The 24,421-nt window shown below is 54.4% G+C and overlaps 2 protein-coding genes across 2 annotated transcripts; one reads left to right on the top strand and one right to left on the bottom strand.

Moving 5' to 3' along the window:
• Positions 1-550: 550 nt before the first annotated feature.
• Positions 551-9,438, bottom strand: IMP3 (IMP U3 small nucleolar ribonucleoprotein 3). The gene is made up of 2 exons (XM_003952708.5): positions 9,341-9,438; positions 551-1,722 (listed from the first exon to the last, which is right to left on the bottom strand). The coding sequence occupies exon 2, from the start codon at positions 1,620-1,622 to the stop codon at positions 1,068-1,070; it is 555 nt and encodes a 184-aa protein (XP_003952757.1). The 5' UTR covers positions 1,623-1,722; positions 9,341-9,438; the 3' UTR covers positions 551-1,067.
• On the top strand, positions 9,229-23,735 carry SNX33 (sorting nexin 33). Its single transcript, XM_016927221.4, has 2 exons — positions 9,229-12,051; positions 18,433-23,735. Exons 1-2 carry the CDS (start codon positions 10,581-10,583, stop codon positions 18,684-18,686), a joined length of 1,725 nt encoding a protein of 574 aa, XP_016782710.2. The 5' UTR covers positions 9,229-10,580; the 3' UTR covers positions 18,687-23,735.
• The last annotated feature ends 686 nt before the right edge of the window (positions 23,736-24,421 follow it).

Genomic DNA, 24,421 nt, shown 5'->3' on the forward strand with positions numbered 1-24,421 from the left:
CAGTATTTCCTGGGGCTGGAATATCAACAGGAAGTTATGTGAGGAAGAGCTCTGCCAAAACACTCATTCCAAGGAAGGGACTGGTAAAGTGACAAATTTGCCCAATCCTGTACAACATCCTGCATCCTCCACATGTGGCCCTGTTGCACATCTAATCCACAGGCAGGTCACTCGCTGCTGACTCTATTCTTCTCTGGGCTCCTGGGACGTATAAATATGACTCTATGTAAGAAAACCAGAGGCTGGGCGCAGTTTGCTCATGCCTGTAATCCCAGCACTTTGGGAGGCCAAGGCGGGCGGATCACGAGTTCAGGAGTTCCAGACCAGCCTGGCCAACATGGTGAAACCCTGACTCTACTAAAACCACAAAAATTAGCCGGGCGCGATGGCGGAGTATTCCTAGCTACTCGGGAGGCTGAGGCAGGAAAATTGCTTGAACTCGGGAGGCGGAGGTTGCAGTGAGCCGAGATCGCGCCACTGCACTCCAGCCTGGGTGACAGAGCAAGACTCCGTCTCTAGAGAAAAAAAGAAAACCAGACAGATTAAAAAGTTGCACTTACAAAGCAGTTGGGGCATTTATTGACATTTAAACAAGGGAGGAGATCCTGAACACTAGTCTCGCTCAGTTTATAAAAACTTGAGGCCAAACTCTCCATCATCTGTACACAGCTTAACCACGGCCAGGAGCAAGAATTCGAGTTAAACGAATTGAACCAGTCCAACCACAAGACGATAAAGGGAAACAGGGCGTGGGGATTTCCAGTTTTTCCTTTTACATTACAAAGTTTCCAACACAAGAAGCCAACAATACCCCAGTGCAGCACCAAGTTACTTCCCACTGTTTCCCAAGGCACAGTCAATAATAAGTAGTCCAACTTCTAAGAACATTTCCTGGAAAACAAGGACGCACCTCCCGTGGCTCTATGCATGGCCTGCCACTGATGAATCAAATTCTTAAGAACCTTCGACCGTCTGATACCCTTGAGGAGAGCACCCTCATAGAATCTCCAGCATCAGGCCTCAGTTTTCCCATCTGTAAAAGACAGCCATGCAAAGTGGGAGATCCGCTAGGCTTCCAGATCGAAGTCATCGCGCTCCTCATTGTACTCCAGCACGTGCCGCTTGATCTTGGACGAGTCCACCCAAGTGACAAAGTCCTCCATGCTGCGCGTGACAAGGAAGGCGGGGTCGGTAACCACGTCAGGGCCCACGCGTACGTGACCTTGCTCCACAAAGGCCACGGCAGCCTGAAGGTGCTGCGCCATGCGCAGCTTGAGGAGCACGGTGGGGAGGCGGCGGCGGCAGAAGGACGAGGCCGTGACGAAGTCGCAGAGCTCCAGCGAACCGCGCGTGGGCACCAAGCCGAGAGCATACAGCTTGTCCAGCAGCGCGGCCGAAGCGCGCACGCGGAACTGGTCGCGTTCGGGCAGGTCGCGCAGGCGCCGCGCCAGCTCACGCACGGCACGGCTCAGCTGGTTGTAGCGCGTGTAGTCCTCCCGCCGCTGCAGCCGGTAACGCCGCAGCACGCGCAGCTCGTGCAGGTTGTGGTCGGTGACCTCCCAGTTCAGGAAGTCCACCTGCTTCAGCAGCTTCTGCTCGTGGAACTTAAGCTTCCGCACCATGATGGCGGCAGCCGCAGCGGCAGGACCCGAAGCTGAGAGCGCGTTCTGGCGTCCGCGCGATTTCCGCCGCGGCGCACCAAGACCTGGACGGCCTGGGACCCTGGGCCAATGAAAGAAAGACTTAAAGTCACGCCCTCACTTCCCATTGGCCAGGGTGGGACCACGCCTCTGCACTGGGATCTCGCGTTTCTTCTTTTCTTCGTGTTTGCGAGGGAGGGGGTAGAAGCACCGGAGGTGGGTGGTTGGGGGCGGGTCCCTAGGCGGCTCCGCGCGGTTTTTAGTAGCCAAGAGTGTATCCCTTTCTGCGGCAATCATTTCCTCCTAGACTTCTGTCCTTTGGGGACTTTCAGAGTCTCCCCCGCAAGAGCTGAAGAGGCCATTTCTGGGGAAGAGGGGTGACTGCGGCTTGTTGATTGGGTTTACTGTGCTAACTTGCACTGGGCTCCTGCCATGCCTTGGGGGAGCTTGCCGGAGCCGGCTGTCCTGGGGCTGACCTGGTAGTCCCCGCCGCCCGCCAGCGTCAGGTCCTTCACCTGGCAGGCAGAGCGATCTCTCATTGTCAAGTTGGGATAGGTGGCAACGAACCCATGAAATACTGATTGGCTGCTTCCTAGGCCCACAGAAAAGGGATCTATAAGGGAGTCGCCTGGAAATCTATATTATTAACTAAAGTGTCAGATGATTCATAAAACCCAGCAAGTTTGAGAAACTTGGACTATAACTACAAGTCCAAACCCTTTAGTCTGTGCTCAAATGAATTATCCTGACATGAATTTCTGGCCACCAAGCATTGAGTTAACAAATTTAATGCTGTTTCCGCTAGTTGCATCTGTAAGTTACATCTGAGTGTAGCGCTGCAGACCTAACCCCTTTTTGCCCGGGCATTTGACGCCACCTAGCTTCTCACTGATCATTTTTGTTTTGTATGCTTTTCATTGTCTTTTACAATACAATATTTGGGGGTTGGGTGCGGTGGCACATGCCTGTAATCCCAGCACTTTGGGAGGCTGAGGTGGGAGGATCATTTGAGGCCAGGAGTTCAAGACCAACCTAGGCAAAAAAAAAGAAAAAAGAAAAAAGAAGCGAGATCCCACCTCTGTAAAAAATCTTAAAGAATTAGCCAAGCATGGTGGTGCGCGCCTGTAGTCCTGACTACCTGGGAGGCTGAGGGGGAAGGATCATTTGAGTCCAGGACTTGTAGGCTGCATTGAGCTACAATGGTGCCACTGCACCCCAGCTTGCACAACAGAGCCAGACCCTGTCTCAAAAAGATGTATATATATATATAATATTCGATATCTGGAAAATAATATAATATGTAAATTATAAAGTATAATAAATACTCATGAACTTAGCCAGTTTAAGAAAACATCACCAGGCTAGGCATGGTGGCTCATGCCTGTAATCCCAACACTGGGAGGCCAAGGTGGGAGGATCACTGGAGGCCAGGAGTTCAAGACCAGCCTGGGCAACATAGTAAGACTCAGTCCCTATGGACAAAAAAAAAAAAAAAAAAAAAATTAGCCAGGCATGGTGGCAGCACCTATAGTCCCAGCTACTGGTGAGGGTTTCGGGGTAAGAGGGGGGAGGATCCCTTGAAGCCGGAAGTTCAAGGATGCAGTGAGCCATGATCACACTACTGCACTCCAGCTTGGGCAACAGAACAAGATCCTATCTCTAAAACAAACAGAAAGCTAATACAGATCGTTTGCTTTTTTTAATCTAATTGATTTTTTCTTTTTTTTTTTGGAGATGGAGTCTTGCTCTGTCGCCCAGGCTGGAGTGCAGTGGTGTGATCTTGGCTCACTGCAACCTCCGCCTCCTGGGTTCAAGCTATTCTCCTGCCTCAGCCTCCTGAGTAGCTGGGACTGCAGGCACCTGCCACCACACCTGGCTAATTTTTTGTACTTTTAGTAGAGACGAGGTTTCACCGTGTTAGCCAGGATGGTCTCCATCTCCTGACCTTGTGATCCACCCACTTTGGCCTCCCAAAGTGCTGGGATTACAGGCATAAGCCACTGCACCCGGCCCCAGAGTAGGTCTTATTGAGAAGGTGATATTTTATAGGGGTTAAGCCATGTGTGGATATCTAGGGGGAGAACATTTCAGGAAGAGGAAACAGTGGAAATGCCTTAAGGCAGGAATGTGCCTGGCATGTCAGAAGAGTAAGAAAGCTATCTTGGCTGGAGCAGAGTGGGCAAGGAGGAGAGGAAGAGGTTAAAGAGCTTGTAGTCCCTTGAAAAGACTTTGGCTTTTATGTTGAGAGGCAGATACTTCGGGGTTTTGAGCAAAGGATTGACACTTATGTTTTTTGTTTGTTTTTGTTTTTGAGATAGGGTCTCACACTGTTGCCCAGGCTGGAGTGCAGTGGTACGACCAAGGCTCACTGCAGCCTCAACCTTCCAGCCTCAAGCAATCCTCTTGAGTAGCTGGGACTACAGGCACATGCCACCATGCCCAGCTAATTTTTATTTTTTATTTTATTATTATTATTATTTGAGACAGAGTCTTGCCCAGGCTGGAGTGCAATGGCACGATGTCAGCTCACTGCAACCTCCGCCTCTCAGGTTCAAGCGATTATCCCTGCCTCAGCCTCTCAAGTAGCTGGGATTACAGGCGCCTGCCACCACGCCCAGCTAATTTTTGTATTTTTAATAGAGATGGGGTTTCGCCATGTTGGCTAGGCTGGTCTCGAACTTCTGACCTCAGGTGATCCGCCCACCCTCGGCCTCCCAAAGTGCTGGGATTATAGATGTGAGCCACTGCACCTGGCTACTAATTTTTAAATTTTTTGTAGAGATGGGGTCTCACTATGTTGTCATGGCTGGTGTTGAACTCCTGGGCTCAAGCGATCCTGCTACCTCAGGCTCCCAAAGTGCTGGGATTACAAGCATAAGCCACCATGCCCGGCTCAGAAATTCAATTTTGGACATCTTGGGTTGGAGGCATCCATTAGACTTCTGAGGGGAGATGTCAAGGAGAAATAGATATATGAGTTAAGAGTTTTTTTAAAAAGGGCTGGAGATTTAAAAAATTGGGCATTACTAGAATGAGTGGTATTTGAAGTCATTCGGCTGGATGAGATCATCAAAGGACTGCCTATGGATACAAAAGACAAGAGGACAACTCTACTGTGGTTACTCTAACGTTAAGAATTATTGGAGGCTTGCTGGGCGCTGTGGCTCATGCCTGTAATCCCAGCACTTTGGGAGGCTGAGGCAGGTGGATCATGAGGTCAAGAGATCGAGACCAGCCTGGTTAACACGGTGAAATCCCATCTCTACTAAAAATACAAAAAGTTAGCCGGGCGTGGTGGCGGGCGCCTGTAATCCCAGCTACTTGGGAGGCTGAGGCAAGAGAATTGCTTGAACCTGGGAGGCGGAGGTTGCAGTGAGCCGAGATCGCACCACTGTACTCCAGCCTGGGTGACAGAGCAAGACTCTGTCTCAAAAAAGAAAAAAAAAAAAAAGAATTATTGGAGAGAAGAGGATGAACCAGTGAGGTGGAAGAAATACCAGGAGAGTATGTTCTCTCCAATGCAAATGAAGAAAATGTATCCAGGAGGAAGGAGTGATCAACCAGGTCAAATGCTACCAAAAGGCTAAATAAGAGAAGGACTGAGAATAACCATTAGGGTCCAGCAACACCAAGGCTATTGATGACCTTGACAAGAATAGTTCAGTGGAGTGTGGGAGTAAAAGATTGGCCAGAGGGATTTAAAGAGAGAACAGGAGAAAAAAAATTGGACGCACTTAGTATAGACAGCTATTTCAAGGAATTTTGCTGCAAAGGTGAGCAGAGGAATGGGGCAATAGCTGGTGGGGAAAGTGGAGTCAAAAAAAATTTTGAGATGGAGTCTTGCTCTGTCACTAGGCTGGAGCACAGTGGCGGGTGCAATCTCGGCTCACTGCAACCTTTGCCTCCCGGGTTCAAGCGATTCTCCTGCCTCAGCCTCCTGAGTAGCTGGGACTACAGGCACACACCACCATGCCTAGCTAATTTTTGTATTTTTAGTAGAGACAGGGTTTCACCATGTTGCCCAGGATGGTCTCGACCTCTTGACCTCGTGATCCGCCCACCTCAGCCTCCCAAAGTGCTGGGATTACAGGCATGAGCCACCATACCCGGCCTCAAAAAAAATCTTTTTTAACATGTGGGTTGATACTTCACTCAATAGCTGCAGCTTATTGGTTGCTTTTCCAGTCTATTCTACCTCCAAAAGCTCTCCCAGATTTTTGTCTCTCCAGCCTGTTACCCCTGCCCTATGTCAGGCCCTCATCATCTTTTGTCTGCATTCCTACAGTAATAGTCCAGTGTGTCCTGCAGGCTGCCACCAGCAGAGTCAGCCTGAAAACCACTGGGCACAGTTCTCCCTTGCTGTTTCCTTTCCTAAAGGATGGAAATTGGATGCCTGGATGAGAGATGGATGCTGTTTCCTGTGTATGAATCAGGGTCCCAGCAGGAAAGACAGAACACACCCCAGTGAGAATAACGTGACAAGCTGGGGGTGGTGGCTCATGCTTGTAATCCCAGCACTTTGAGAGACCGAGGCAGAAGGATTGCTTGAGCCCAGGAGTTTGAGATCAGCCTGGGCAACATAGTGAAAAGCCCCCTATACAGAAATACAAAAGTTGGCTGGGTGTGGTGGCGGGTGCCTGTAGTTCCAGCTACTTGGGAGGCTGAGGTGGGGAGGATCACCTGAGCCCAGGGAGGTTGAAGCTGCAGTGAGCTGTGATTGTGCCACTGTATTCCAGCCTGGGCAACAGAGTGAGACCCTGTCTCAAAACAAAACAAAACAAAACAAAACAAAAAAACAGAAAGGAAAAAAAGAATAATGTGAGACTTGACTAAAGGGACTGTTTCCATAGGAATGGGCAGGGTATAGGGAGATCACAAGGGTTAGTGCAGTTTCCTGAGACTGCTAACATGGCCTGTTTCCCCTAGGACTGAAGAAGGTCCCTGGAGGGGAGGGAATGGGAAGATACAGGTTTTGGAAATCTCGGTGAGGCTGAAGAGTGAGTTCCTCCCAAGAACCTGGAAATAAGGGTGGCTCCTGAGAGTTACAAAAAACCCGCCTAGAACACATGTGGGAGTAAATCCAAAATGGCTGGTCTGTAAATGTGTGACTGAGTGTTTGGGAACCAACTAAAGTCTGTCAAGGGTGGTGGCTGAGGACGCCTCGGGGAGGTTGGGCTGGAGGGGGACCCTATTGGGTGAAAAGAAATCCCAATTGTATTAAGTAAACTAATAAAGGTAAAGCGTTTACTGTAGTGTCCATCACTCAGCAAGCACTAAGGAAGTAGATGCTTTTTTTTGCTTTTTTTTTTTTTTTTTTGTGAGACAGGGTTTCGATCTGTCCCCCAGGCTGGAGTATAATGACATATACAATGGCACCATCTTGGCTCACTGCAACCTCTGACTCCTGGCCACCTCACCTGGCTGATGCTATTTTTTTTGTTGTTGTTGTTTGAGATGGGAGTCTTGCTCTATCACCAGGCTAGAGTGCAGTGGCACAATCTCGGCTCACTGCAACCTCTGCCTCCTGGGTTCAAGCAATTCTTCTACCTCAGCCTCCTGAGTAGCTGGGATTACAGGCATGCGCCATCACGCCCAGCTAATTTTTTGTATTTTTAGTAGAGATGGGGTTTCGCCATGTTGGCCAAGCTGGTCTCGAACTCCTGAGCTCAAGTGATCCACCTGCCTTGGCCTCCCAAAGTGCTGGGATTACAGGTGTGAGCCACTGCACCCGGCCCTGATGCTATTGTTAAACTCAGTTTGGAGAAAGGCTATGTGGACAGAAGATAGATCACAGGGAAGGGGGGTCCTAAAAGCACGTGGGGAAAACGTATATTCTGTCTTAGAGATGCTAGGACGAACTGTCTTTAGAATGAAGGCTGCCCCATGACAGGAAGCAAGGTTTTAAGGTTACTTGACTGAGAGACTCCTCATACCCTTTCCCCTCTTGGGGGTTCCAGACTCACTGAGCTAACTTTCTGGTAACTGGGCTTCCCAAGGGGTAGCCCAAACTGCCTTGATCTATTGATGCAGAAATTCAGTTCTGCTTGACAGTTTTATTTCTCTGTGCAAATTAATACCTAGCCTTCTGGGGTTTGTACATAGGCCTTTATTCTGGTCAAATGCCAGACCTGCAAAGGGAGTCGGATCCACTCACTGAACCAGTGAAACTGGGTTTTGGAGCCAGAGGTCTGGGAACCATGTCCCTCAAAACAGCCAAAGGTATCCATCTTTAGCAGAACTACCTTGTACCAGTTAATCTGCAATAAGTGACTAGGGAGAGAATGAAGGGAAGATCTAGCTAGACAGGGTAGACAAGACTCCAGGGTATAGCCAGGAAAGGGAGTCCTCCTGAAGCCTTTGCCTCATCTTAGGCACTTCCTCCTTCAGGAAGCTTTCCTTGATCCTTGCTCTACCCAGGCTGCGGTAGGTACCCTCATGTGCACTTTTCATGGCACTAACTAGTCACACTGGGCAGGGAGCATTTGTCTACTTGTCACAACATATCTGAGCTTTTGGAAAATAAGGATAATGTCTTATTTGTCTTTGTAGCTCAGGGGCCTGGTGCAGAGTAGGTACTCAGTTAATGTTTCTTGAGTGCATGACTTGGCTGAATGAATGACTGAGACAGAATGGATTGATTAAAGACAAGAGAGGGTGGACTGTAAGCCCCCCAGGATAGAAACCCCGACTGCCTTGTGGTGTACTACTCCCCAGTGCCCAGCACAGTGCCTAGCAGAATCAATGCCCAAAGTGTTCCCGATATGCTGATCGAGGGTCAGATCCCACTTGCCTCTTCTCGAAGATTCTCTACCTGACCACTTCTCTCCTTGCTGCCGCTGGCTAGCACAGAACATCCAGTCCCCGCTGCTGTACTAAGCAACACGGAACCGGGTGGCACCTAGACTTGTTCCCTGTCGCTGCAGATGTAGAGTAGTGTCTTTCCCTCCTTCCAAGCTAGTCGCCCAGGGCAGGGTCGCCCTGTCTGGCTAGGGTGCTGCACCCGCAGCTCTCGGTATCTTAGGTCAGACGCCTGGAACGCGCAGGCCGTTTCTGTTCCTCCGGAAAACAATCTCTGAGCTGCGCCACGACCCGTCCCTGCGGAGCAGGGGTGGGGAATGGGAAGGTGGGAAGGCGAGTCCGCGACTCTGCTCCCCAACCCCAGCTGGCGCGGCGGCTTTCCACGCACCCCCCTCCCCCCACCCCGATCTCCCGATCCTGGCTCTGGCGCGGTGCTCCTTGCAGCCCCACGCTTTGCAAACTTTCGGAGTTTTACTCCATTTGCGTCACGGAAAAGGCAGGAGGATGACGGAGTCCAGGAAGCGAGGCAGCGGCAGCTGGCAAGCTCCCCCGCCGGGCGCTCCAACCACGGGGGCGTGAGGTGTCTCCCGGCGAGGGCGGACAGGCGGAGGGAGAGGAGGGGAGGTGGCGGTCCCAGGGACCAGCCCCGGAGGCTCTCGGGCCCCCTCGTTCCCGGGTCGTTTCCTCCCTCTCGCCTCCCGGACTGAGCGCCAGCGAGCGAGGGCGCTGGCCAGCTGGGAAGCCGCGCGGAGGAGTAGGCGGGGGCTCGGCTGCAGCGCCCCGGGCCCGCGGGAGGGCGGAGCTGGCCGTCCCTGCCCCGCCGGGACGCACGGAAGTGCAGCGGAGTTTGCCCGATTCTCCAGCCTGCTTCCCCCTCCCTCCTCCCTCTCCCCACCCCTCACCTCCCCTTTGGCGATCCCCTCCTTCCTCAGGACGCCACCTCCCGGAATCGCCTTTTTGTTTTGGAGCTGCCTTCTCGCTGGCGGAGCGGAGGGTCTGCGAGCGCCGGGGAAGGCAGGCTGGGGGCGCAGCCCGCCCCCCACTGGCCGGGCCCCGCAGGGCGGAGAGGAGGAAGGACGGACAGACGGCTGGCCGCGCCATCTGCTCGCCGGAGCTCACTCTCCAAACTCCAAACTGTTGAGTGTGTGCGTGCACGCGAGGGTGGTGATCGGGGGTCGTAAGTCCCGGGTGAGGAACCGGTTTCTGCTGGGGTTACCTTTGGACGGGGTTCCTGGGATTCAGAGCAGGGTCAGCGTCAGGCTCAGAAACTGCTGAGGAATTAGGCAAACAAAAGAGACCACTCAGCGAGTGGCTAGAAGTCGCCCGACAGCCTCGTCGCGCCCCCTCCTTCCTCCGGGGTTGGAGCTGGCCACTTCTGGGGCGGGGAGAGGGCGCCCGAGCCGGCGGGGGCTCCGGCTGCGCAGCCGGGGTCGAAGAGTTGGCGGCCTGTTGTGTAAGCCTGAGTCCTTGTTTTCCCGGCCTGGCTCGTTGTGAAGCCGGACACATCCACCCTTGGACTCGATTCAGGCGGCTGCTGCTTTTCTCCTTGCCCCTCTTGGATTTTCCGGATTTTTGAAAACCCAGTGGCCCAGGAGCAAGAGGAGGAAGGAGGAAGGGGCAGATCTGCAGAGGAATGTGAGAGCCTCCCAAAGCGAGAGCCGCCAAAAGAATCTGGGAGCCAGAGGGACAGCCGAGCCCTGCCCGGGTTTCTGGAATGGTGGTTTCAGAGTGAGTCTCTTCTATTTTAGAACGTTGTTCCAGTAGAAAGTGTCGAATTTTTCCCCTCGCAGGGCAGATTTCTCCAGGTCACTTGACTTTTCTTCTGGGAGTAGGAGTTAGGAGAGACTCCCCTCTAACCCCCCAGAGGCTGCTAAGGGAGGAGGAGACTGTGGACATGAGCCCTCCCTGCTCACAAGCATATGCCCGGAGACCTGATAGGGCAGTTTCTGGGCCATGGACATTGCTTTGAAGAGCGGGAGACTGGACAGCATCTGTGGGTGCTGAGACCCCACCTTAGGACCTGAGAGATTGAACTGTGTAAGCGCCATTCAGCTGCGAGTGCATTCTTGGACTGCCTTGTGAGCATCCCCGGTCTGGGCAGGACCCTCTCCTTCCCATCTTTCTATACCACCCAGCCCAGCCATGGCACTGAAAGGCCGAGCCCTCTATGACTTTCACAGTGAGAACAAGGAGGAAATCAGCATCCAGCAGGATGAGGACCTGGTCATCTTTAGCGAGACCTCACTGGATGGCTGGCTGCAGGGCCAGAACAGCCGTGGGGAGACAGGGCTCTTTCCTGCCTCTTATGTGGAGATCGTCCGTTCTGGCATCAGCACCAACCATGCTGACTACTCCAGCAGCCCTGCAGGCTCTCCCGGAGCCCAGGTGAGCTTGTACAACAGCCCCAGTGTGGCCAGCCCAGCTAGGAGTGGCGGGGGCAGTGGCTTCCTCTCAAACCAGGGTAGCTTCGAGGAGGATGATGATGATGACTGGGATGACTGGGATGACGGATGCACAGTGGTGGAGGAGCCACGGGCTGGTGGGCTGGGCACCAACGGGCACCCTCCCCTCAACCTCTCCTACCCTGGTGCCTACCCCAGCCAGCACATGGCCTTCCGGCCCAAGCCACCACTGGAGCGGCAGGACAGCCTGGCATCTGCCAAGCGAGGCAGTGTGGTGGGCCGTAACCTCAACCGTTTCTCATGCTTTGTGCGTTCTGGAGTGGAGGCCTTCATCCTGGGTGATGTGCCCATGATGGCCAAGATCGCTGAGACATACTCCATTGAAATGGGCCCTCGTGGCCCCCAGTGGAAGGCCAATCCCCACCCATTTGCCTGCTCTGTGGAGGACCCCACAAAACAGACCAAATTCAAGGGCATCAAAAGCTACATCTCCTACAAGCTCACACCCACCCATGCTGCCTCACCCGTCTACCGGCGCTACAAACACTTTGACTGGCTCTATAACCGCCTGCTACACAAGTTCACTGTCATCTCGGTGCCCCACCTGCCTGAGAAGCAGGCCACTGGCCGCTTCGAGGAGGACTTCATCGAAAAGCGGAAGCGGAGACTCATCCTCTGGATGGACCACATGACCAGCCACCCTGTGCTCTCCCAGTACGAAGGCTTCCAGCATTTCCTCAGCTGCCTGGATGACAAGCAGTGGAAGATGGGAAAACGCCGGGCGGAGAAGGATGAGATGGTGGGTGCCAGCTTCCTGCTCACCTTCCAGATCCCCACCGAGCACCAGGACCTGCAGGACGTGGAAGATCGCGTGGACACTTTCAAGGCCTTCAGTAAGAAGATGGACGACAGCGTCCTGCAGCTCAGCACTGTGGCATCAGAGCTGGTGCGTAAACATGTGGGGGGCTTCCGCAAGGAATTCCAGAAGCTGGGCAGTGCCTTCCAGGCCATCAGTCATTCCTTCCAGATGGACCCCCCCTTTTGCTCTGAGGCCCTCAACAGTGCCATTTCTCACACGGGCCGTACCTATGAAGCCATCGGGGAGATGTTTGCTGAGCAGCCCAAGAATGACCTCTTCCAGATGCTGGACACACTGTCTCTCTACCAGGGCCTGCTCTCCAACTTCCCTGACATCATCCATCTACAAAAAGGTAAGGCCCAGTGCAGGCAGGAAACTCATCCTGAGTCTGGCTCTCTGCTGGGCCCTGGGGAGATGGGGATGGCCTGGATAGAATGGAGCAACTTGTCTTTATTTCTCTGTCTCAATCATTCATTTAACAAATGTGTTGGGCTGGGCACGGTGGCTTACGCTTGTAATCTCAGCACTTTGGGAGGTTGAAGTAGGAGGATCACTTGGGCCCAGGAGGTTGAGACTACAGTGAGCCCGATTGTGCCACTGCACTCCAGCCTGGGTGACAGAGTGAGACCCTGTCTCTAAAACAAACAAACAAACAAACAAACAAACAAACAAACAAACGTGTTGAATATCAACTCTGTGTCTGTGGCAAATGTGCTTCTAGGTGCAGGGATATTGTTGTGCACAGGCCTGGTCTCTGTCCTCATGGAGCTTGATATTTACCTTCTTGTCAGTTCATTCATTTTCTCTGTTTGCATCTCGTTCATCCATCATGCATGGTGTCATGCTGGGTTCTGAGAACACATAGATGACCAGGCCCCAGGCCTTGCCCTTGAGGAGCCGGTAGGCCCTTGGGAGACACAGACCCAACCCAGATAACAAGAGCTCAGAGTGGGGGCCTGTCTTGTGCTCCTTGCAAGTTAACCTCCCCACCTTTGCAGCTTTGGAAGCTACTCTCACCACTGTGTATTCTCTTTATGAGCGTCTTGTCTGTGTGCAGGAAGATCCCTGTCCCCATTTTGCAGATGAAGGAGCTAGTGTCCACAGAAAAGTGGTTGCACAGCCTGTGGCCCGGCTGGGACGGTCCCTTCCTCCTGCCACCTCCCCAAGGACACGTCCGTGTTGGCCACTTCCCAAGCCTAGCCATGTTTTCAGTTCTCATGACCCCCTCTGTGGGGGAGGGACAGGATGGGCCTCTGCCTGTTACTGCTGGGGCTGTCAAGGAACTGCCGGGGAAATGACTCATCCTGGGTCACACAGGGGCACTCTGGCTGGGCCAGGGGTGCGGAATCAGGGGTCCAGGGCACTGTCCACATGGCCTATCCAACTCCTGCTTCCCAAGCCTGGCTTCTCTTCTTGCCTGAGGAGAGAGCCAGTGGCTGCCCCAGCAGGTGCCTGAGTCCTGGGCACAGCTGGGAGGGCAGATGTCAGGAGAGAGGTGTGATCCTCCCTGGGGCTGCTTGGTAACTCGTCTGCAGGGCGTGGAGCTGGCTCCCTGGCCCTTGGGCCCTGAGGTCAGACCTGGCTTGGTGGGGAGTTTGACTCTGGGTGGGGCCAGGGGGCAGACCTCTGCACTGAGCCTGGGGAACAGGAAACATGTCACCCACCACCACCAGGGAGGGCCTGGGGTAAGCTGGCCTTGCTTTCCTTTACCAAGAGGTTGACTTCTATAACTTCTCCAGCTCCCAGCCTCCTTTCTCCCCTCGCTATATCCTCTTCCTCTTCCTTTCTTTCTGTTTTTTTTTTTTCTCATCTCTACCTTTCTTCCTCCTCTGAACTCCAGGAAACACAAACCTGAGTGCTACTCTTGGCTCTGCCCCTAGATTGCTGTGCGTCCCTGGGGAGTGCCTTTGCCCCTCTGGGCCTTAGTTTCCTGATCTGTAAAACAAGGGAATGGGGTCCCAGTGAGCCATCAGGCCTTCAAGGGAGTGGGTGGGAAGGGACTCCTGGGGAGGGTCTGGCTCAGAAACAGAATGACACCTTAGCTCTGGCTCTGAGCACTGGGGCAGGAGTAGGGCAGGGGAGGTGGCCAGGCCTGCTGGGGGCCCACTGGGGCAGGTGTCTCCCTGAGCAGAAGTGGGAAGGCTGGTTCAACCAGCTCCTTAGATGGCTTGTTCCTGTGCAGGCAGCAGGAGGGGGAATGCAATGATTAAACAGATGCTCCCATGCAGTGGCTGGGGTCCCCCCACCCAGAGCAGAGCTGAGGACATTAGGGCAGCCCCACACCTAGGAAGGACACCAGGGCCTCCCAGGCTGGGGGGAAGCCAGACCAGCCTTTCTGACCCTGGGCAGAGAGACAGAGCTGAGATAGGCCATTTCTGAGTTTCTACTTGAGGTGTTTCTAAGAGTCAGAGGCCACTGTCCTCTGTGCTGATGCATTTGACCTGAAGCAGAGGCCAGCCCACTGCCTTCCCTCCCCGGGAGGACCCCTCCCAATGGGCCAAGCCCTCTCTGGCTTACTCTAAGTTCTGGGCTCTGCACTGCTCCTCCCAGGCCTGTGGTGTGGGGCAAGTTAGGGAGGGGGTACTGAGACAGAACTGGACAGGCTTTGGGGACCACAGCCCAATGGGAGTGATAAGGAGGGGGTCCTAATGCTGGCCTTAGGGGTGGAGCCCTTCTCAAAGAAAAGAGAAGAACAGTTTGGTCCTGGGCCCCCAGGATTCTGTCCAGCCTGTCTGGACATCTGAATGGGTGGTGAGTGTGTGGGAGGAAGGACAGTGGAGGCCTAGGTGGGAGTCAGGAGACCAGGATTTGGACAAACTTTGCATCTGACATGACTTTGGGAGAGATTTCTCCCCTCAGTCTCTAGGTGAGTAAAATGGGACCCGAGGGTCTTCATTTCCTTAGGAGGGCTCCATGTCATGTGAAACTTACATTAAACAAATTTGTATGCTTTTCAGAAAAATAATAAAATGAAATAAAATGGGACATAAACCCTGGCTGGAGCTGAGAGGAGCCCGGTCTTCCCACGGGCCTAGTCCCTGTAGCCCAATCCAGGGGTCTCCTAAGAGAAGGGTAACCATATAATTAACCAGGGCAGTTTGGGGCATAAAAGGGGGCCCTAGCAATAGTGATCCCAGGACAACAGGGGAAACTAACTGTCCAGGGCAAGCTGGGACGTATGGACCCCCAACTTGACAGCCAGCAAGAGCGGGGCTGGTCCTAAGGCTCATGACAGGTCAGGAGGGCGATGTGGTCACTTCTGTTTTACAGACGAGGTGCAGCGATGCAGATGAGCCTCAGAGCAGGAGCTGGAGCCCAGTGTGTCTGGCTCCGCAGCCCAGGCTGTTTCCACTGTGCCCTCCCAGATAGGGGAGGTGATCCCCAGGGATGGAGAGCTGAGCCAGAAGGGGAAAGAGGAGGGAGGAAGGCTTGGGTGCTCCTTCACTGGTCCTGTGGGCTAGAGAGAGGCCCAGGACCACAGAGCTTCCATGGAGGGGCCATAGGGACAGCGTGGCCAAGGCAAAGTGGCCACTGTAGGGACAAGTTCTTGCCTGGGGGACGGGTGGGTTCAGCCTCTGGGTTCTGAGCCATCATCTAGCCTTCCCTCTACCGCTCATCCTGTAATCTCAGCACTTTGGGAGGCCGAAGTGGGCGGATCACAGGAGTTCGACACCAGCCTGGCTAACATAGTGAAACCCTGTCTCTACTAAAAATACAAAAAAATAGCCAGGCATGGTGGCAGGTGCCTGTAATCCCAGCTACTTGGGAGGCTGAGGCAGAAGAATTGCTTGAACCCAGGAGGCGGAGGTTGCAGTGAGCCGAGATCAAGCCACTGCACTCCAGCTTGGGCAACAGAACAAGACTCCATCTCAAATAAAAAAAAAAAAGAAAAGAAAAGCAGTTTTCAAGCCATAACATGTAGCATCTGGAGCTTCTATTCTATCTCAGGTGCGCTCCTTTGAACTGTGTACATATTAGTTCAGTTAAGCCTCAACTATACTATAGGGCAGGTACTATTATTATCCCATTTTACAGATGTGGAAACTCCTTAAAGCACTATACCATGTGAGAGGTTGTCAACAGCATCACATCTAGTGCAACCTGTCCCACTGGGCAGTGGGGAGACCTGGAGCCCAGGCAAGAGCAGTGGCTTGCTGGAGAGGATACAGCTAGGACTAGGACTCAGACCTCCTGCTCCCTCCTGCCCCCAACCTGGGGTGGATGTTAACTGTCTCCAAGAGGCAGGGGCAAGATGGATTGAGGTGGGAGCTTAGGGAATATCCCTGGGACTTGCAGCTGGTGGGCTCCAACCCTCCTTTCTGCATTTTTGGGACCCAGCCTGTAAGAGGAGTGCTGAGGCAGGAGGTCCCCCTGGGTCCTCAGCTCTCAGGTTAAGTCTTAAGTAGAATGTAGGGGGGATGCTGGACAGGCCTGAGCCCTGACTCCCAGCCTGTGGGGTGGGGTGCATTAGCATTAGCTGGTCCTGGCCCCAGAGCTGAGTCACAGGGTGGAGGGGTAACGGAGAACAGGGTGGGGCCTCTGTTTCCCCCCGACCTCTGCAGCCTTTGCTCCCCATCCCTGGCCTCCTGCCTGTCTGTGGATGCCTAACCATTGCAATGGGTTCATTCTTACTCTTTGGGCTCCTCATCAGCAAAAGAGGCCTTTCCTTCCTCTAAGGCCATGGACAGGAAAAGGCTATAGATGCACTTCCACTGTTCCAACTTTCTCGGCAGGTGGAATCCAGGCTAGTTCAGTATCTCCCCTTTAGCTGGGTTCCTTCTGCGGAAGTTTAACTTCAGTTTCTTCACCCTGCTGTTTTCTACCTTTCTTCTTACGGTTCTTCCTACTCCTTGGGACCTTCTTGAATCCCTGTGTCCAACGTCTGGGGGCCCCACACATATGCCTGAAGGACCTGGCATGGGCTCCCTGCAGCAGAAGTGGTGTCCGACCCCCAGCTGTGGAGGACCAGGCAGGAAAGAGGCTGGGAGTCCTGGGCAAGTTCCTGCCCCTCAGGGCCTTGGCCTCCTCTGTACAGTAGTAGGATGGAGGTGGAATCGAGGGTTGGACACCTGATCTTTTGGGCCTTTCTAGCTCTGAAGTCTCTTACTGGGTCCTATCCTGGGCCTTGGGGTGATCCCCCTTCTGCTGCCCAGGGCTGGGCTGTTGAGATGGTGCAGGAGGTGGTCCAGGGAAGGTGGCAGAAGGACTGAGTGGGCTGGGAGCTGGGGAATGCAGATTTCTTTTGGGCGCTGTGTGAGCAGCCCTGGAGACTCTCTGAACTTGAGTCTGTTTGCCTGAAATGCTACTATTAGCCGATTAGCCATGCACTTATCAACTAACATGGATGTTGCCCCTTCTAAAGGCATCCAGAGTTATTCCCAGCATGTAGAGCCCTGGGCCTGATATACAGTAAGTGCTCAATGAATGCATTTAGAATGCACTGGACAATTTGAGCCAGGGAGTGAAGAGAATATCATCTAGACAGCCCTCAAGAGCCCTCCTTAAAGGAGAAGTGGGAAAGCATGGATATTGAGCACGCTATCTGTGTGTAGTGGGTGCGTTTGCAGTGCTCAGGGGTGTGCTGTCCTCTATGCCAACCCTTCCCTGCTCCTAATCTTCTTTGTATGGTGGATTCTCTGCAGCCCTCGGCGACTGAGTGCCAGGCACAGGCAAACTTCCTTCTCTTCCCAGCAACTGTCCCCACTGGCTTAAAGGCAGAATTTGTCAAGTCCCTTTTAATTCAGAACTGAAATTCATTCACCAGCTGCTTGTTCATTCATTCAGATTCTTCTAAATTGGGTCCTCTGCCCAGGTTCATCTCCACCCCCCATCTGTCACCTGGTTATTACACAACCTCCTCGAGTTCCCTGGGGGCTGGGATGAGGAGGGAACAGGGCGTGCGTGTCTGGGAGATACACCAGGTGGCCTTTGAAGAGTTGTTTTAGAATCAGCAGTGTGATGGGGCTGGGGGTGGGGAGCCAGGGCACAGGTGACATGGGAGAGACATTCTGTCAGGGGAACTGGGAGAGGCTCCAGTGTAGAAGTGGCACCTGATCGGGGCCATGAATTATGAATAGGAATCCAGGGGGCAGAGGTAGGAAGGTAGGAAAGAGCCAGGTAAGTTAGACGAACATGGGGGTCAGTGTGGAATGCGTACAGGGGCCAACTCCCAGAGGTGAGGGCCCCCCAGGCCAGGCAGATTGGTGTGGACCTTGATCTGTAGGTAGTGGAGAGCTAGGAAAGGTGCCCAGCTTGGGAGACCTCTTTAGATGCTGCAGAGAACCTGTCAGAGGCTGGGGCGGAGGGCAGGGAGACGTGGCGGGGCTGTTGTAGCAGTCCAGTGAGGGACAGGGTTGAATCAGTTCAGCAGGCCTATATCAGGATCTGCTGTGGGCCAGGCCTTGTTCTGGGTACCAGGGACACAGAGAGGTTGAGGACAGGCTCTATCCTCATTGAATTCATAGTCCATCAAGCAGGGCTGTGACTGGTCACATATGGGCTACTGGTGGCACTGCACATTTGGAGAGAAGATGATGTGCTTGGTTTAGGAGGTGCTGAGGGTGATGGCTTGGGTAACATCCTGGCAGAGACACCCAGGTGGCTGGAATGTGGGTCTGGGGCTCAGGAATGACGTCCGAGTTGAGCTGATGAGGGTGCTGTCTGCCCTCAAGGGTACAGGGAGCACATGGAGATCAGAGCCCTCACACGCTGTCCTCTGCTCTGCCTATGCCAGGCGCCTTCGCCAAGGTGAAGGAGAGCCAACGCATGAGTGACGAGGGCCGCATGGTGCAGGACGAGGCAGACGGCATTCGCAGGCGCTGCCGCGTGGTGGGTTTCGCCCTGCAGGCCGAGATGAACCACTTCCACCAGCGCCGTGAGCTCGACTTCAAGCACATGATGCAGAACTACCTGCGCCAGCAGATCCTCTTCTACCAGCGGGTGGGCCAGCAGCTGGAGAAGACCCTGCGCATGTATGACAACCTCTGACCGCGTGTGCCTGGGCCCCCTCCTTCCCCTGGGGCTGGTCACTGCAGTGTACCCCACTTTCCCGACCTCCCTATACCAGCAGTGGCTGGGGGAGGGGTCAGCGGTGGGGGAGATAAGCGGCCTGTCCTGCCTCCTGGGAGAAGGAGCTTTCAAGGAGTCATGGGTGCCCCTGGGAAATTCCCCACTCCTTAGAAGTGGGGCACAGCAGGGGTGAGAATAGAGTCAGGAGCCCTCGAGGCCAAGGCCTGGGCTGCCGATCAGTCAGTGAAGGTCAGGCCAGGGTCTCAGCCTCCCCTAGAGCCTATTTTGCTTGCTCACCTGGCCACTGCTGCCTTATCCATTCAGCAGACACCGAGGCCTGCTGCACCCTTGGGTCGGACGCTGGGCACCCAGGGCTGTGACATGCCTGCTCTTCAGGAGTCCTCAGTGAAGGTCGGGGTCAGACACAGACAGAGTCAATGCAGTATGACTGATGGTTAAGTGAGGGATTTCTGGAAGCTCATAGAAGGGACCACAGCATTCCACTGGTCAGGGAAGACTCCATAGAGTAGGCAACACTCGGGCAGTGTTTTGAAAAATGACAAGGGCCTGCCAGACAGTACATGGGGGAGAAGGACTTTCAGGGGAGAGGAACAGCATGGGCAAAGTTATGGAGGCATGCAAACATCTCCCTCTTCTCTCCCTTACTTTCCAAGCAAGTTAGGTATGCTTTCCATGGGGATTCTGGCCTGTGTGGTAGGAAGGGATCTCCCTTGCTCCCATGTTGCTGGCTGTCCTTACATCACCCTGTCCCCTGCAGGAGGGGGCTACAGGCCATCTCCCTCCTGTAGGCCTCTGACTCCCCTCCACTTTTGGGCCCTCAGCTTATCTCGGGTAGGGGACCATTGCAGCATCCTCCCCTCCTCGGGCTCAAGGTGCTGAGGTATAAGCCCTGGGCCCCAGATCCCTGGTGACACCTTCCTGGAGAAGACTCTCAAAAGTGACTGTATATTTGAGTTCACCAGCAATAACTCCCCACACTCGAAGCAGGTCCAAACCCAGGATCCCAGGGTCCTTGGGCTCCGTGGCACTGTCTTCCCCAGATCCTTCCTGTTGCACAATGGGAAACCTAAGAGGAAAAAGACAGGGGCCTGCCTGCCCAGCCATGCGAGGGATTCCATGCCCACCTGCCCTCTGCCTGCCTCGCTGGAATGTGGGCCCCTGCTCCCCATCAGGTTGTGCTGTCTCTGACCTATGTTTACATCCCCGAGGGGTTTCTGCCTCCTCCCCACCCAGGTCAGGGTGTAGTCCAGCAGCTTGCTGTGGGGTGCTGACCTGTGTCACCACTGCCCCCCTTGCCCCCGGGGGGGTCATGGTCTCCTCCTGGATGCTGCTCCTTGAATCTTTTTTCTTGATAAACCTTTTACAATTAAGATAACACAAGCATGACTTTTTCTGTTTGGATCCCAGAAAGGCGGAGGGCAGGAGAAGGATAGAGCCCTAATTGCTCCTGAGAGCCATTGGATGAGATTCTGAGGTCGTGGTGGGCACAGATTTTCCACAGAACCTCAAAAGTTCGGGGGAGGGCTATGCTGGTGGAAGGTGCCAGCAGGCAGGAGGAGCTAGAGGCGGCTGTGGACCCCTGGGTGGATCCATCCCTCCCTAGAACGCACTCTTGTCTCTAAAACAGGTGGAGTGCTGCCCAGGGGACTGGCTGTACTGCCTTGTGATCTGGGGCTGAGGGTTGTATGAGGAAGGGACAGGATGCTGTGCCCTAGGACAATTAATAGATGGTGGCTCCTCTCCCCAAGGAGCCATGCCCTGGCCTTGCCCTTGAAAAGCCCTAGTCCAGGGGAGGGAAGTGGGGGACTCAGAAGCTGTGTCTCTTCCCCAAACCGTCCTGGGTACCCAGCCCTGCGGAGGCTCCCACATTGGAAACTGAAGAGGACGCTGGCTGTGCCCTTGGGGGTGCCCTGGTCAGGATGAGCGGACCTTGCTCTTGGATCTGTTCATCCACAGATGAGAGGAGGGTACTGGTTGAGACTTGGCTCTCCTTTGGAGGCAATGGGGACTTGGTGGAGGGAGGGCTTCCAGGGTCAAGGCCGTCAGGGAAGGTTGGCTAGACCAGGGACCAGGGAGCTTGTGCAGGAAGATGGAGAAGGGCCAGCAGGTGCGGTGGGGGAAGGGGCGGGCAGGACTCCCTGTTCAGGGCATAGTGTCCTCAGAGGAACTTCTGGAATGGGTCCCCCTGGCCCTTGGTCAACATTAGGTCAGATTTGGGACTTTCTGAGGAATTTTCCCCTCTCTCCACCCTGCCCCATTTTCTAACCCATCCGAGGAACTTCCCGCCCTTAACCTCTTCTCAGCTCTGCCATCCATGTAGCCATCTGCAGAGGGGGCTCTGAGCAGTGGGGGCTGGGCCAGGCCGGGGCAGGGCTGGTGGGAATGCTCCTCCTAACCCATGGTGCCTGGAAAGTCCCCTGCTCATGCTTCCTGCTCTGGGAACAGTGTTGTCCTCTGTGTGCCTTCCTTGAGAGGGGACCACCTCCCAGGCCTTCCATCCTCAGGGTGAGGCCATCAGTCTGATACTTTTCTCAGGAGGGACTTGGATCCAGGAGAAGCATCAGGAAGTGGAGTCTTGGGATAATGCCAGGCCTGCTCCTGGTATCCTGAGGTCTCTGGGCTGGGGCAGGTGTGTGTGTGGTAGGGAGGGAGGCTGTCCTGGCCCTCCTCTCTCTTTTCTTTCTGCCTCTATGGGGGTGGGGGTATTGGGGGAACTTGGGGCCATTCTGGGGTAGCTAAGCCCCTTTCAGCAGGAGATTGGGGGACCAGTGTTGGGGGCATCCTGATGATGGCCGATTCCTGCCTCGTCACATGCCAGGCAGATGTTCCCGACTCGGCTGGACCCAGCTGCCTCGTTTCCTCCCTTGCTTTGCTCTGAGGGGGTGGAAAACAAGGCTTCTCTTTCTGCCCTGGACAGCTACCAGCACACGGGGTAGGGGATCCCCTGGTCACCAGTCTTGGCCCAGTACAGGAAAAGGAATCCGCTTTGTGGCCACAAATGGGGGCTGGGGATGGAGGCGGACCTCAGATCCTGCATGTCGTCACCCGCTGGACACAGGAGGGCTATGAACCACTGTGCCATGGCTGCGCCACTGGCTGGAGCAGAGCCAGGCCTGGGAGAGGCAGGTGGCCCCATCGGCCCCTGCTCTGCACCACCCCTCCCAGATGACAGAGCCATATGTCTTCCACGTGTCTACACACGCACAGACTCACGAATGTAATCGCTCAGTCTCACAACAAGCACACGCAGTCACACACCTGCCCACAGGCACATACGCCACATAAGCATGCCTGTATGCTCACACAGTCATACTGCCACACGCTATTACACATTCACAGCCACAGCCACACATGCCTTGCCGTCCATTCAAAGCACCAGTGGCTACTTTGTCACACACAGCCACACCACAGTCCTATGCACATGGTCATAGCCTCACACAGTGACACATACTCGGGCACACACCGCCACAAAGCCATGCTTGCACAGAGCAAAGGTGTCATAAGCATCTCTGTGCCTGGACTGCACCTGCATGACCTCCCAGGGTCCCCACCTCATCAGAGATTAAGGAGAGCTTTGCTTGGAGACACCACCCCTGGAGGGGGTGTCTCCAAGGGGGAGTAGAGCCAGTCACAAGCACCACATACAGGCACACAGCCTGAGGTCTAGGGATGCAATTGGGATGACTGGATACCACCAAGTTCAGCTCCTTATTGAACAGATGGGCGCCTGAGGCCCAGGGAGCAGTGGTGGCTGGCCTTATCACCCAGCAGGGCAGGGGATACTCTGGGGCCAGAGCCTGGCTCTGGGCAGACTCTGTTTCCTGGCCCTGCCCTCCCCTGGGCCAATCCTCTGGGCCAGGCTGCCTCTGAAGGCCCCTGGCTGAACCGATCCAGCAGAGCTCCAGGCAGCTCCCTTCTCAAGCTAGAGCTGAGCTGCAGTGGCCACGGGAGCTGGAGCCAGGATGCGGTGGGCAGGGCCTGGGCCTGGGCGGGAGGAACATTCCTGCACCATCTCCTCCCCAAGCATGTGAGGACCCAGCCCGCCCTGCCCGCCTGCCCGCTGACTCAGGCCTCCAGGAGCCAAGCCTGCTCAGCTCCCCCACCCACCCTAACCTGCTTCCCCACTAGTTCGGCTCTGGTTCCCCTCTCCACCGGCTGGGGCAGGAGAAGACGGTGAGCCCCGGTAGGAAGACCATGGGGAAAAATCAAACCTCACCACCCCCAGACGTAGCTCAGAAGGGCTGATTGTGAAACCCAGCTCTGTTCAACATAGTTGAACACAAACTTTTTTTTTCTTTTGGTTTTGTTTTGTTTTGTTAGTCAAACCCCAGTGCAGTGCAGTCTGTTTAAGAAGTAGTGCTCACATAGCTGTGGCCTGGGTCTGCTCAGCAGCCCCCGTAGGCAGCATTTTTTCCCTTTCACAACGAAGAGACTGAGACTTGGCCAGAGGGAAGATGGGACCTGCCTAGGTTCACACAGGGAATCTCTGGCGGGGCTGGACTCAAACCCAGCTCCCTGCCATCACTCCTTAGAGTCACACTGATGAACTCATTTAGGGCCAAAGGAAGAAGGGGAGGCAGATTTCCCCTCTAGAGGAGTGAAGGGATAGGAGGCTGGTGAACCCAATGGCTGAAATGTGAAGGGTGAGAGGGTAGGGTGAGTCCCCCCAGCCCTGAGGGATGAAGGGTCTGAAGATGGCACTGCGCGGTGACAGCTGCAGTGACTCAGGAGCTCCGTTTACAAAGGAACATGAGTGAGGAACATAACTTAATTTTTTTTTATATCTGACCTGAATTTCTCTTTTCCTCCCCCATTCCCCACATGGTAGAAGTGTAATCTCAAATCAATTTGGGGACCCTTTCTTTCCCCAGGGATGTGTAGAACTTTTGGGGATGGCACATTTGAAGACCTTAGGGAGCTTTGCATTTTAAAGGCTGAATCCCACACTCTATCATTCATATTAATATTTACCTGCATTCCACATTAAAGGGTTCAGTTTATAACTTGTGTCCTGTCTTGTAGATACTTAATTAAACTGTATTAATTTTGATTTTGCCCCTTTCTGTTGGTGCTCTGCTCTCTTCCCTCCTCCCTGCCCTGCCCACCCAGCAGCACACATTGTTACGGGTTGCTTCTTGCAGAACTCCTGGACCTGGATGCTGCCATTGGGCCTGCGATGCCCGCCATGGTCCTGGTCAGCATTGGGCCCTCCGATCATCTTGCCCTGCCTCCTGCCTTTCCCCTGCATGCTCCCTTGATGCCCATCCTGAGGCTCTGTGTGTCTGGCTCTTCTCTGCTCTTGGGCACTCAGGGCTCCTTCCATTTCCCCTGTACTAAGGGGCTGATAGAGGTCCTTTCTGTGGCCTGTGGCCCCCTCTGGGGCCTGTGGTCATCATTCCACAGCTCCCACTTCGCAGTCAAGCACAGGGAGCTCTGGGGTGCCGCTTAGACACCCCATGCCACCCGGTTTCTTCTGGGATCTGGCTCCTTTCTTGGGGTTCTACCTGGGATGGGGGTATGAGTCCCACTGCTTCGGAATCTCCCAGCCTCTGGGGATTCTACTATCTCCCAGTGCAGGCAGCACTGTGATGGGCACTGGATGGCCGTTATTTTACAACCATCCCATGTGCAAGAGATTATTACCGTCATTTTACACACCAGGAAATGGGGTCCAGTGAGGGAGGTGCTGGAGT

The sequence above is a fragment of the Pan troglodytes genome, chromosome 16 (genome assembly GCF_028858775.2).
Source record: "Pan troglodytes isolate AG18354 chromosome 16, NHGRI_mPanTro3-v2.0_pri, whole genome shotgun sequence".
Classification (NCBI taxonomy): domain Eukaryota; kingdom Metazoa; phylum Chordata; class Mammalia; order Primates; family Hominidae; genus Pan; species Pan troglodytes.

Coding starts and splice junctions, on each gene's coding strand:
- IMP3 (XM_003952708.5), bottom strand. CDS start 1,622: ATGGTGCGGAAGCTTAAGTTCCACGAGCAGAAGCTGCTGAAGCAGGTG.
- SNX33 (XM_016927221.4), top strand. CDS start 10,581: ATGGCACTGAAAGGCCGAGCCCTCTATGACTTTCACAGTGAGAACAAG. Junction 12,052..18,432: donor CATCATCCATCTACAAAAAG/GTAAGGCCCAGT, acceptor TGCCTATGCCAG/GCGCCTTCGCCAAGGTGAAG.